The sequence below is a fragment of the Leptinotarsa decemlineata genome, unplaced genomic scaffold, assembly GCF_025532065.1.
Source record: "Leptinotarsa decemlineata unplaced genomic scaffold, Ldec_3_MD MMD2_P_RNA_scaffold_2, whole genome shotgun sequence".
In the NCBI taxonomy this organism is placed as follows: domain Eukaryota; kingdom Metazoa; phylum Arthropoda; class Insecta; order Coleoptera; family Chrysomelidae; genus Leptinotarsa; species Leptinotarsa decemlineata.
The window spans coordinates 25,650,243-25,663,052 of NW_027412529.1; the positions used below are offsets into that span (position 1 = coordinate 25,650,243).

The 12,810-nt window shown below is 32.8% G+C and overlaps 1 protein-coding gene across 1 annotated transcript; it reads left to right on the forward strand.

Annotated features, from left to right (window-relative positions):
- The first annotated feature begins 9,178 nt into the window (after nt 1-9,178).
- LOC141487385 (uncharacterized) lies at nt 9,179-12,664 on the forward strand. Its single transcript, XM_074186350.1, has 3 exons — nt 9,179-9,330; nt 10,413-10,621; nt 12,180-12,664. The coding sequence occupies exons 1-3, from the start codon at nt 9,267-9,269 to the stop codon at nt 12,459-12,461; spliced, it is 555 nt and encodes a 184-aa protein (XP_074042451.1). The 5' UTR covers nt 9,179-9,266; the 3' UTR covers nt 12,462-12,664.
- Nucleotides 12,665-12,810: the final 146 nt, after the last annotated feature.

The following is a 12,810-nucleotide window of genomic DNA, read 5'->3' on the forward strand; positions in this document are numbered from 1 at the left end:
ACACAATGCCACACCAAGTTCATACTTTTCACTAAGCTCCAAAAGTTTTCGCACCTCCTCAGCATCATAACATACACTTAAATCATAATTTGATGAATGTAGAGCGTCAAAACTCAGATCAGCCATTTCCCAAGCCATTTTTCTTATGGCAGAATCCAAATCCACAGCTTCCGGCCACTCTTGTGCTGAATATTGCATCCACATATTTGCAGAATGAACAGCTCTGAAAAAACACAAATCACATTCATTAGTTTGGGAGATATATTGTGAATGGAAAAAAAACACTCACTTGAAATTTGACCATGATTGAAGCGAGAGAGTTGATACATATTTCATATAAATAAACCATATTTTCACTATTTACAAAGAGAATAAAGACACAATCAACACCATCAATCTAAAATATCAAATTTTACCAATGAGCGGGTCTTGGCACCAGGATAATCCTGAGAACTTTGACCCATATATGTAAAAATGAATTTAGATTTGGTTGAATTCACTTCACGAATAATGTCCTCTGTGAATTGCTCTGTGACACGTTTTGGTAGCCACGATTTGAAGGAAGTATTACTTTCCTCATCCAATAAAACTACTTGGATGGATTTACCATATCGTGTAGAAAGCATAGTCATTTTTTCAATTTTATAACCCTTATCGACAATCAATGATGTTATGGATCTCTGCTCTAAAACTTCATTTTGTTGATTAATTGCAAAATTAATCTTTTCAATGTCAAATTTCAAATTATCCATTTCAAAAAAAATAGTGAAAATTACAGTTTAAGAATATAAAAAATATGTTCACCTCTATGACGATGTCAACACTCACTACTTGGATTGCTAGTTACTTCTCGTTATCACCTTGAAACTCAACAAATACTAATCACCTATTCGAACACTTGAGATTATATGAACTGAATGTGAAAGTATGAAACTCCATACTTATAGAAAAATTATCAGGAGGGAAGGGGTTCAAGGTTACATCTTCTTTATATTTGAGCTCATGTATCAAGGGCAAAGCCGGTTGTCTATCCACACTTTGTGTTTAAGGTCATATGACGTGTTCCGAGGTCAATATCGATCAGAATTTTCTCCCAAGGTCATATGACGTGTTCGTAGCTCGAAATCGCTTAGGAAATTTCCAAGGTCATGTGACCATGCAAGGCCAAATCACACACATCTCAATGCCAGTCATGGGCGGAGAGTAAAAAAGGGGTTTCACCTCATCATGTTACACACAACTCAAGGTCAACTCATAGGCAGAGAATAAAAAAACGAATCAAGGTCACAGTCAGTGGTGTGTATCTGGGGGGGCATACCCTTGGGGGGAGGTCCAGACCCGTCTTTCCCCCTCTACTAATATGTGAATTCAATTGAATTGAATTTTATTTTTTCAGTATATTTCCTGTAATTGGGTGTACACCTGTTGGAAATTAAGTGCTATCTATCTATCTATCTGATAATGCGAAACAATATAGGGTGATCCATTTAAAAAAAATGGTGACATGCTCTGGGGTGTCCTTCTGTGTGCTATGGTTGACGTGTTTTTTATTTTTTCTGCAAATCTTTGTACCAAAAGTTATTCAGGCCGGCTCGTTTTGAATGGAATGCACTGTATATATACGGTTTCGGGGTAATTGCCCCATCATCAGTATGGGCATGGTCTCTTCAGAACGGAGTGAATCGTCTGAGTTTCACGACCAAACAAATATAATTCCAGCTAGTCATGAATTATTTCTGCAGTTGAATCAGATGACCATTGCGCCACCTACAGACAAAGCCAGGAAACAACTCCACAAACACATACTCCAGGTTGGGAATCCGAATAATGAATAATATTCCGGAGAGGTGCATTACGCCATTACGTACTGTCATCGATAACATGAGAAGATTTAATTAACTGATTCGTGACATAAAGTCTTAATTTTATGGATGAATTAAACCAAGCTTGAATGTTTGCGGTATGCACTACAGAAAAATACACGTAGCTTAGCCAAGCGCCAAAATCACTTGGTAATGTATCTTTTAGGGGATATAATTACGGTTTTCACGTCAATTCTCAAATTACGAGCAGGAAATGAATTCAATAAAAATTGGGGTTTCGTAGATTTTCTTCTACCTTGTTGTCGGAAAGTATTAGAAACAGAGATAAGAACATACTTAACAGTGAATTTTCATATCTTTTACTGGCTAAATGAATGGAAAATCAAGAGTTCCAAACTTCACCTCAACGGAGAATTAATTTTTGCAATTCATCGTAGCTCCTTGTATTGCAAAATAAGATCTATCTGACCATCTGTAGAGAGAGAGAGAAATGTCCTACTCAGGACTACCTGCATCTCGGCTGATGGCCAGCTATACTGAAGAATAATAATTCTATGAAGCCAATTATAAATTTGCTATTTCACATGTGGTCAGTTATATGATATGTGATTGTATTGAACAAAAGTAAAAACAATTGAATATTATTTTACAAATCGTTTTCGAATTTTAAAGCATTTTCTATGAGCTCCAGCACATATAGTTTTGTTAGCTTGGTCAGTCCAAATCTTCTATGAAAGGCCATATCATCCATCTCCTCGAAATAGTTGGGCCTCCTAAAAATTCGTCGTAAGATGCCATTATCGTCTTCCAGCATGATTTTATCTTCTAGTTCCATCATTCTGCAACAACTGATTTTAATTTCACAAGTCCGTTTACTGAAATATTTCAGCAAAATGACACTTGCAGTATTTCCAAAACTAAAGAATAATGAGTGAGGTTATGATGTCTACATAAGCTTGCCTTTACATTTAAAGCCATCGAATGTGGCCACTTATATTTAAGCGAACTTAAAGGCATTTGTTGATAACATGAATCCATCGACTCATATATACCCTATATCAACTTCATAGGATTGTCGCATTCTGAAAATATCGAAAGGACTATGAATTTTTGCACTTTTGGAATTACCTTGAATTGGGATTCCATACTCAGAATCTATTGTATTTGTTGTTTGTCGTTTGACTCTTTTGAGAAAATTTCTCAACGAATTACAAATACAGTACAACTGTTATTTTCTCCCTACGAGTTTATGTATATATCCTCGAGATTGGTTCATAATTACTTTCGCCTAGTTATTCACTGGACGGAGGTTTACTGATGAATAATAATTTTCATATTTAATTTGACTAATACTCAGAGTAAGGAGACAGACTAACTTTACTATTGAAATTATTTTGTATGCATGGAATTCAAGAGCTCTCTGTTCAACCTGTCATAGTAATCAAATGTAGTTGTCAATACTCCGATGTCCTTGTATTCGATAACAAAGCCTAGGATTTTCTTAATCGACGGTTATTACACGTGATTCAATAGGATTTCGAATTTTCAAACATTATTATTTGAAGAAATAAAACCATATTCACAAATTGCGCAATGTCTTTCCTACTTAATAGTAAAAATGAAGTTTCACTTTGTTGAATACTTATGTTTTCGATATTGTTGATATTCTTCATCTTATATTATTTTTGATAATAATAATAATAATAATCGTCTTTATTATTTTCAAGAAATATATTAAAGAAATGAAGATTGAGAAAATTTATATCAAAAGAATATTTTTGAAAATTAAAGGTGCAGTTCAGTTCAGTTCCTGAATAAATTCAACAATTGAACTGTTCTATTCGTTTGTTACTGTTTACATAATGATTTTTGAAAATAGAATTGATTTTGTCAGGAATGATATTGGGATTTGAAATTTGGATCTTCAGATTGGATTGAAACCTCAACCGTAAAAGTTAAATTTCAAATACTGCCTGGTTCTTCAGACCAGATTGAAATCTTTACTATTATAGATGAAGATCAAGATGATCCTTCAACTTACTCACTGAATAAGTCCATGCAAATATGTTATTCGAGAAACAGAAAGACCACAGGAAAAAATACTTTTGATTTTTGCATAGGAAAGAATGGGACAAATAGATCCAAGTGAGGAAAAGTAACAGAAATATGTCATTTTAGGTTACAATCATTTTACTAAGAAATATTCATAATACTCGTTCATACCCTCATTACGCTAATTGAAATCATGTGGATTTCACTTTCGCCCTCATGACCCTACGAGTCAGATAGCCAAAAACCTCCATTTGTGTAATAAGGGCCATCATAATCTATTGAACAAAACTAAACTTAATTTGATCTACATGACAAAAATTTGAACAAATCAAAAGTTAATCAATAAGATATAATATACAACAAAAATTAACGATTCTCATAGGTAAAAATGACACATTATAAAATATATTAGGGACATAACAAAAATAAAATCTTCAGGGTTATCGCAATCTGAACATTCAGGAATTGCCATAAGCTCTGCAATGGTGCTCTGCAAGTGGTCCTCATGTTTGCCAACATCGTTACATATCTTACATGAATTTTCTCTTCTAAGTATTCAAAACTTCCATCACACATATTATTATCGTCATCTCATGATTGATTTGAGATGATTTTTTCTCAATTCAAAATTCTTAGATTTTTTTTAGATTTCGTTCGGTATTTTCTTTTTATGCTAGGATGTAAGTTACATATCGAAGTGTCAGCAACGATTAACTGGCGAGCTACGTGTTCACTCGTATTTATGATTTCAGAGGGTGGTGGGGGTGACGGTGAAGACGGTGGTGAGGCTGTTGATGTGGAAGGGAGTGAGGGCGAAGAAGGATGTGGGGTTGAAAGCGATAGTGGATGCCCGCGGAAAATACTCACTCGGGATTGTACTTTTGCTGGGTCATTCTGATTGGTCCCTACTGTTACTGTCACATTGTCCTGACTAGTCCACGTTGGAATGTCGATTGGGGTTTTATTAGAATCCATTTATAGCCTTATTGAGTACTGAATACTATGTTTTGTTGACCCATATAGCTTTTTCTTATCTGTTGAAATTGTTGGATGCTTATAGATTTCAATGATCCCTCTATGAAGTCATGCGTAGTGTTCTGCAGTTGCAGATTTTTTCGGATATATGAGGTGGCAACTATGCTTGTGTTTTTATATTCTAGAGTTGAAGCTGTATTCGGTAGTCCCAATATGAAATGAGCCACAGGAACAGAATCCTGTGAACAACGCCGGATAACAGAAGCTCTTTTTTGTCCTTGGCCGATTTGATGTTGTAATTTAGTTGATTAGTTAGCTTGTGAATACTCTTAATGTTATTATTCTTCTCAAGTGGTCCGTGACTTTGCTTATGTGAGACAAATATGCTATGCCCACAACTGGCGACTGTAATGTGATCAAAGTATTTCTCCTTTTAGGATGTAGATCATGTTTGATATCTTGCGCTATAAAACCATTGGACTGTAGATCTTGGTCTGGATGACGAAGTTTTTCTTCAAGGAAATGTGGTTCATAAATCCTAGTGGCACGATCAATAAGTGCTTTCAACATAGCAATGAGACGGCCAGCGGCAATCGCGTGGTACAACTGAATGTTCCTGAAGCCGTTTTTTTCATGTTTGCTCGAGTTTAACGTTCCTGTCTATGCAAATTGTAGTGGTTTCTACTACTTGCGAGTTTTCATTCTATCGCTTTTCTCTACCATCACTCATTCCAAATAAACTATTTTGACCCGTTGGATTTTTGATACACATACAATAATTTTATGGAGTTGAAGAGTGGGAGCCTATTGGGAAACATAACTTGACTTTCGAATATCATTCATCGATCAATTCCTCACTTCCCACTCTTCACTTAGGTTATGAAAGGGTAATACCTTTTATTTATCTTCCCCACTTCTCGCCTTTTCAACCACATAAAACCGGCCCAAGGTAGTAATTATTACGCTTAAGGTTGAATTTCAATAATCTAGATTATTTATGGACAATGCTTTTGATTATAATAATATTAGTCGAATACTATGACGGTTATAGTAAATATTTAGATTTTAATTTTATCTCACTCATGGTAATTCACCACGAAAAATATCATTTAAACAATACTATCTTCAAAATTGCTTGGTTGATTATCTAATTTCATAATATATTTTATTTTGAATTTGATAATTGAACTATGTACTTATTTGTCGTAACACAAAGTTACTGAGGAGAAAATGTATTCAAGGATGAACATAATTTATAATTTATCGAATTCGCAAAAAAGAAACTATGAAAAGTAAATACAGATTACTTTCGTTTTTTTAGAGGATTCAAGTCGTGTTGAAACGTGTATCAATTGCATTAACTTATTTTGTCAAAATCTTTGTAAAATATATCTCAATACATTGACTTTCGAAGTTATTAAGAATGTCCCATAGCAACTCCCAATATGAAAATGAATGCGTCCTGTAAAGCAAAAAATACTATTATTGAAAGTATATCGGCAAAATACTCTTTCTTTAACAGAGAAGTAACTCCATGAAATTATCCTTACTACAGGAAAAACAAAAATTCCATTGATAAAAATGAAAAACTGCTAACAATGAGTGTTAATGATTTCTGGATTTTTAAAAATTGTTTCTTTGATTTTATGGATGATGGAGGAAGGGATAGCGATCGTCGATGCAGGGTTTCGAAATGAGTCTTCGACTCTTTTTTTTTTAATATTTTATGTCACCGGGTTCTCTTGAATGTGTTGCTTGAGAGTCGATTTAAATTTCCTTCTTTTTATTATTTTTTATTCAGAAGTTTTGGAAGAAGGTTGAACAGTTTACGTTTTTTTTCAAGGAACAAACACAAGCACTACAGGAAAATCCTTAAGTTTCTCTCAGAGCGGTGCCTGTGCGGAAGTAGCGATTCACATTGGATTTGAATCGCTGGAGATTAAATCCATTTGAAAAAACGTTCTCAGGAGGTTTATTCCACATAAAAGCAGTTCTCCACATGAAAGAGTTCGTAAACAGTGAAGTTCGAAGTGTACTGAGTTGAACCTCAAAACGATGAGTAGCCACAGTCCGTTGCACGTGATGTTTGCGTCTCCAATCCGGCGGATGGCTGTTTTCTGGATGGCAGCAACTTCAGGGTATGTTTGGGGCAAAACTCCAAAGAAGAAAACGAATCTTTGGGTATCACTTTTCAAAAGAGCCTAATTTTGATATGCAAGTTTTCGACTGATCTTGTCGTTTTGTGAGTGATGAAACTGAATTTCTGGAAACTCAAGAACTTCCATATCAAACTGTGGTAGCTGAATCAGGATCTTATGCTCAGTAATTCTAAGGTTTTAACAATAAAATGCAATTCAGGTAAATTCTATATTTCTCGAAAGCAGACAAATACAATGAAATACCACATCATCAATCCCCAAACTGAACTCTATTCCGAATAAGAAAAGAGTAGGAATGACATGTGTATATCGAAGATATAATATACTTACTTGCTCCGTTAGAAAACTTCTAGCTCTTTTTAATGTAATTTTCATTAATAAGTTTTGGGTTGTTTGTAGGCAATTGATGGTATTATTGAATGGTCCTCCCCACACAACAATACAATATCTAACTATAGACTATGCCAAGAAATTAAATAAAATTAATATATTTTTTTGAGAGAGTATAACCGTAAGGGTGTAGAATTTAAACATGAGAAGTCTCATCCTTTTTTTAACTTGGACAATCTATTCTTTCCTCCTCAGATGTTGGTCAATAACTACACCCAGATATTTTATGAACGTAGCTTTTTCAATTTTTGGGTAGTTGCATGTAATATTCTTAGTGCAGGTGGGCATGTGTATTCTGAGTTTGTTGATAGATGGTTGGTCATCAGAGTTTAATGAGAAGCACATAAATTTTGTCTTTTTTATATAAGGACTCAGTAGTTCATTGTTGAACCAGATTTTAAATTCCTATAGGTTTTCCTCAGCTCGATTGGAGATATTGTACCAACTGTCATCTCTGAATATTAGCGCTGTGTCATCAGCGTAACAAATGGCCGTTGAAGTTTTGTATTTGGGATATAGCGTTAATGTATACAATGGAACTTCTAAGAAAAGGTTTTAGGAATTCGAAAGCTCAAACCGGATTGTGAAAATGAAATGTCTACAACATACCAGGTGATAATTGTGATTTTGATTGTTTTGGAACTACCTCACAAATATTGTCCACTACAATAACTTTACACGAAAGTGATATAAAATTGAAAAATGAATATTCCCGTGCACTGATACGAGTACATTATTATCTTGAGAAAGTACACTGAATTGAGTTTGATGAAATGAAAGTTCTACATAAAGATGAGCTTCAAGGGGGTCACTAATATTATCTCAAGAACCTTCAAAGTTAGACTATTGCTTGAATCACAAAAAAGTTACGCATTTCAAGGATTAATCAAACGGTGTGATGAAATCGAAAATATCATAAAACGTTTTTAAAATAATTTAAAAAAATAAATAGAATGATAGTTTTGGTTTTCTAGCTTTAGGGTTTTTATTTTTTTAAATACGGAAAAATTCAAATTTCATATGTTCCATATACACTTTCATTTGGCTGCACAAAATTTTCGAAAGGTACGTTTATTTCAATAATGGACACCTTCAACTTTCTTTCATTTACGAAATTTATTTTTCTGCCAATGGGATAAAATACGAATCTGAGGTTGACATTCATGTTCTGAAAGTATATATATCTCAATATAAAGAGAACTGAAAAAAAAATATGGATTGAATCAACACGCAGTCTAGAACTATATCCGAGATAATCATGAATCAAAGAATATACAGAACGCGTATCGAATTTGTAACAAAAACTCTTCGACATTGACCCAATGAAATGTAACAGAAAATTATGATGACACCTCGAAAGATGCATAATATGAAACTCTAACTATTTTGTGCATGGCTGTTGAGGAAGAACCATATTGAAAATGAAATTTGTTTCAAAATAATGTAGACAAATAAAAGTAGGTTCACCGATGAATGTATATGTTGACGATATTATTTATTCTCCCCATCACTGAAATTTTTTTCTCTTTGCAAAATTTTGCTTTGCCATTCAATTTTTTTTTGTTAGTTTTGAGATTAGTTTACAGTCGTTTAATTATTATTTAGTCTGTTCTCCACGCAAACGAAGTAGCTGGTATTATATTTGACAAACATCTTACATTTTTCAAGACAAAATAAAAGAAATTAGGATGGCAGTGCAATTTACAATGTTTGATTCATTTATTCAGGAGTTGTTATTCATATTTCTCTAGTCGTATTAATTCATAAGCTACCTCATAAATTTTAAAAAAGATAACACATTAATCACATATTTTTACTATAAAAACGGTGGTAATTCCTTATTCCCAACAATAAATGCACCGTGATAATGTTGCTCAAAATAGTTGTTATCATTACTTACAGTATTACTTTACAAGTGAAATGTGAAGGAGGTAAAGTAATTCAATTGAATTAAACTTGATAATTTTCAGAAAATAAGTTTTTCATTCAATAATATATTCATCATAACGAAATCACAAATACTCGTTCATAGCATTAGATCTATGTCAACCAATATACAGCTTCAAGTCACATTTTGTTAAATTCTTGAAAATATGTTTCTGGAAATGAACATGACTGGACCATAAATACACATTTTATGCAGATTGACATACATCATCAGTGACATACATGTATTGAATTAATATTTTATTTCAACTGAATTTCATCATGATAACCGTTATAAGTCTCCTATCATCGAATAAAACTAATAAATTATAATTCTATTGAATAACAGCACCTACTTTGGAATCACAATAGAAAAATAGGTTCATCATTGAAATCATCACACCATATTGAAGCTTTAAACAATAATACAAATTTCATAAAATTGAAAATTATTTTCAGTGTATGATTTATTTTTACTAGAATTGATTCTCTATTCTGAGAAAAAATATTTCATCGTCTTTATTACATTATCTTTTTAAGCTTTGCTGAAATCTTGAAAAAAGATCAACATTATTTTACGGTGAATTCAATTATGATATATGTGAATTCTTTTGATTATGAACTACTGAATGTTGATATTAAACAGTTTTTTCAATATCGTACAGTCCGTTACAAATTCAAAATCTAAATGAGTAGAAAGCTTTCAATTTTGATGATTTCATTTTCATATTCAGAGTTTGAACATAAGATGAAGTTTATGTCACCGTCATAACTGAGATATATTTGACATTTTATCTGGAATCATATCGGTTCAATGACACATTGGATTGGACAAATTATTGTTCGATTATCAAGTACCATATTGAATTTTCTTGATGAATGCCTAACCAAAACTCACGATAATTTGGATAATAGAAAACTCTCTCGAAACAGTCTATAACATTTCAAAATTCTGAAGGGGATATTTACAACATTACAACAATTAAAGAAATGTTCGGTACATTCGATCACATCCTGCCAGTTCGAATTTTGTTCCCTTCAATCATATTCTCAGATGGCACTAAAATTCATAATATTTCATTTCCAGAATACTTTTGGAGACCTTGGACTCCTGGTTCTCCACCTGTAGACGCTATAACCGGTAGAGATTACAGAGGCATTTCTTACATAGTTGAAGCCTATGCTCCCAATTTTGGTATTTTTATCGGTCAGGCATTTGTTCATCAGCATGAAGTCAATGTTTCAGCCTTCCATGTAAATGCGTCACTGATATCACAGAAGAGTCATGCTTTGAAGGTATCACATGTTGGTTTATATATTTTCTTGACAATTCAAGAAATGAAAAATTTCGACAATTTATATAAAGTACGAACACTCTTTTACACTTTTGATTCTATAAAATATTTTGCAAAAAAGAGGTTGAATTATCTCCGAAGGATAAATCAAAAACGTATATTTTTTGAAGAAATTAATTTTTGGAAAAGAAAGTTTTTGGCCTTCTACTTCACCTTGATATAAAAAATACGGGAATCTTCTAAAGAAAGAAAGGAAGTAATCAATTTCAAAAATTGACTCTATACATGTATATATCATGCAAAGAAGTAACTTTCAGGCACAAACTGAAAGAAAAAGCCATCCCGAAACAGCTATTTTCAATTTAAACAAGTTTCCTATGGCTGGGATTTAATCAAATAAGCGAATGAAAGTTTTTACGTGACAAAATGTCGTAGTTATGAACGAATAGAGTGTTTTTTCTTATAGTCATATCCGTATTGGCTACTGAAGAGCTGATAAGTTAAGTGTCTTACGACAAACAATCAGATATCTAGTAGTGAGGATGATACTGTTCCATGAGAGTGAAATTCAACTCCTTTCATTGATTATATTCTGTACTAATCCTGTGAAAAATATCTAATTCGATTTCATACGAATATTTGGAGTAAAAACTGAATACAGAAAATTGGTATTTCGTATAATTTAGCGTTCATATAAAAGTATTTGTCTCGAAAGTATTTTTTTCGTGTAATTCAATGATTATATGAAAATAGCTGTTTCGAGAGGGCTTTTTATTCCAATTTGTTTCTGAAAGTTACTTCTTTGCATGATCTACACATCTTTGTATAGAGTTAATTTTTAAAATTGATTGCTTTCTTTGGAAGATTCCGAAGGATAGCATTTCGCCAAACACTTTTCATTTGAAAAAAAAGGAAGATTTTTTTGAAAATTGAAGGTTGCCTTACTAATTTCTCTTTTGGAAGACACCATCTACAGAAACATAAAAAAAATATATTTTATTCATAAGTGTGCTCTTCTTCGAAAACTGACAAAACAGGTTCAGGTCCTGAGTCCTAACTAACTAGGCCATTCGGACATGGGCGCCCAAAAAACCATCTTTCGCTGCAAAGTATCTGAAACAGTCATTAGAAACAAGTGTAATTGTATCCAGCCTGGCTACCCTCCAGTACCCTACAATATAACTACGTTAAAATAACTGACGCTAGAGGTTTGAAAGCAACATCAGAAGGAAAGGAAAAACTGTTCCAAGAATTGCTTTAAACGTCAAAGTGTATCAATGTCAAAAGCAATTTTTTTTGAATCTCCAAAAGTGCCCATGATGTTGAAATCGAAATGTCTGTTTAGGTGTAGAAATCAGTCAATACTTTTACGCTCAGTCAATAATTTTAAAAACTGATTCACAACATTTTTAGTGGTTACCTCAATTTGGAACACTTCTGATTCTGATGTACCTACTTCTAATACGCCACTGAATTGGGGATACTTTGTATAAATTTTCCATTCACTTTGATATCAAATATCATCCTTTACTGAATACAATATAATCATATTTTTTCAGGTTTTATGTTCCGATAACAAAGACAAGTTAGTCTGGTATCCAACGTCATCTCCTGCACTCAAAAATGAACTGCAAATGGCATTAGTGAATCCTGTGGTAGGAGGAAGAAATACAGCAAACGACCAACTCTACATCGGTAAAGTTGTGGATACTACCGGAAGAACTCTACATTTTGGAAGCATTTGTAGTAGTTTATTGCAACTCCATTACAATTACAATAATATAAATAAGATTTCAAGTTATTACGAAATACTCACATTGATTGATAAGTGCAATAAGTAAGTGTCATCAAAAAATATAGGTATAATTTATATTTCACAATAAAGCGATAATATAATGTTCAACTTAGATCAAGTATGAAAGGTTTGAAATTTGAGTTACAAGATATAAGTTTGAGCAATAGAAATTTCGAAGAAATATATTTGTTGGTGAAACTAAAATGAAAAACTAATTTCAATAGACAATATACATTTATTAAAAAAACACCTGATTGAATTTATTTCGCACAAACTGATATTTATATGATAAATTAACTTTTGTTGAAACTTTCCTAGTTCTTGACTTCAGCGCTATATTTTGGTTTTCATAAAAGAGTGGAGTGTTTATTATTTGTATATTTGTATATTTTTAA

Excerpts from the sequence above, each read along its gene's own strand:
- LOC141487385 (XM_074186350.1), top strand. The coding sequence starts at position 9,267 with ATGTTGCTCAAAATAGTTGTTATCATTACTTACAGTATTACTTTACAA. Across the intron at positions 9,331-10,412 it reads ACAAGTGAAATGTGAAGGAG|AATACTTTTGGAGACCTTGG; the intron begins GTAAAGTAATTC and ends TTTCATTTCCAG. Across the intron at positions 10,622-12,179 it reads AGAAGAGTCATGCTTTGAAG|GTTTTATGTTCCGATAACAA; the intron begins GTATCACATGTT and ends ATATTTTTTCAG.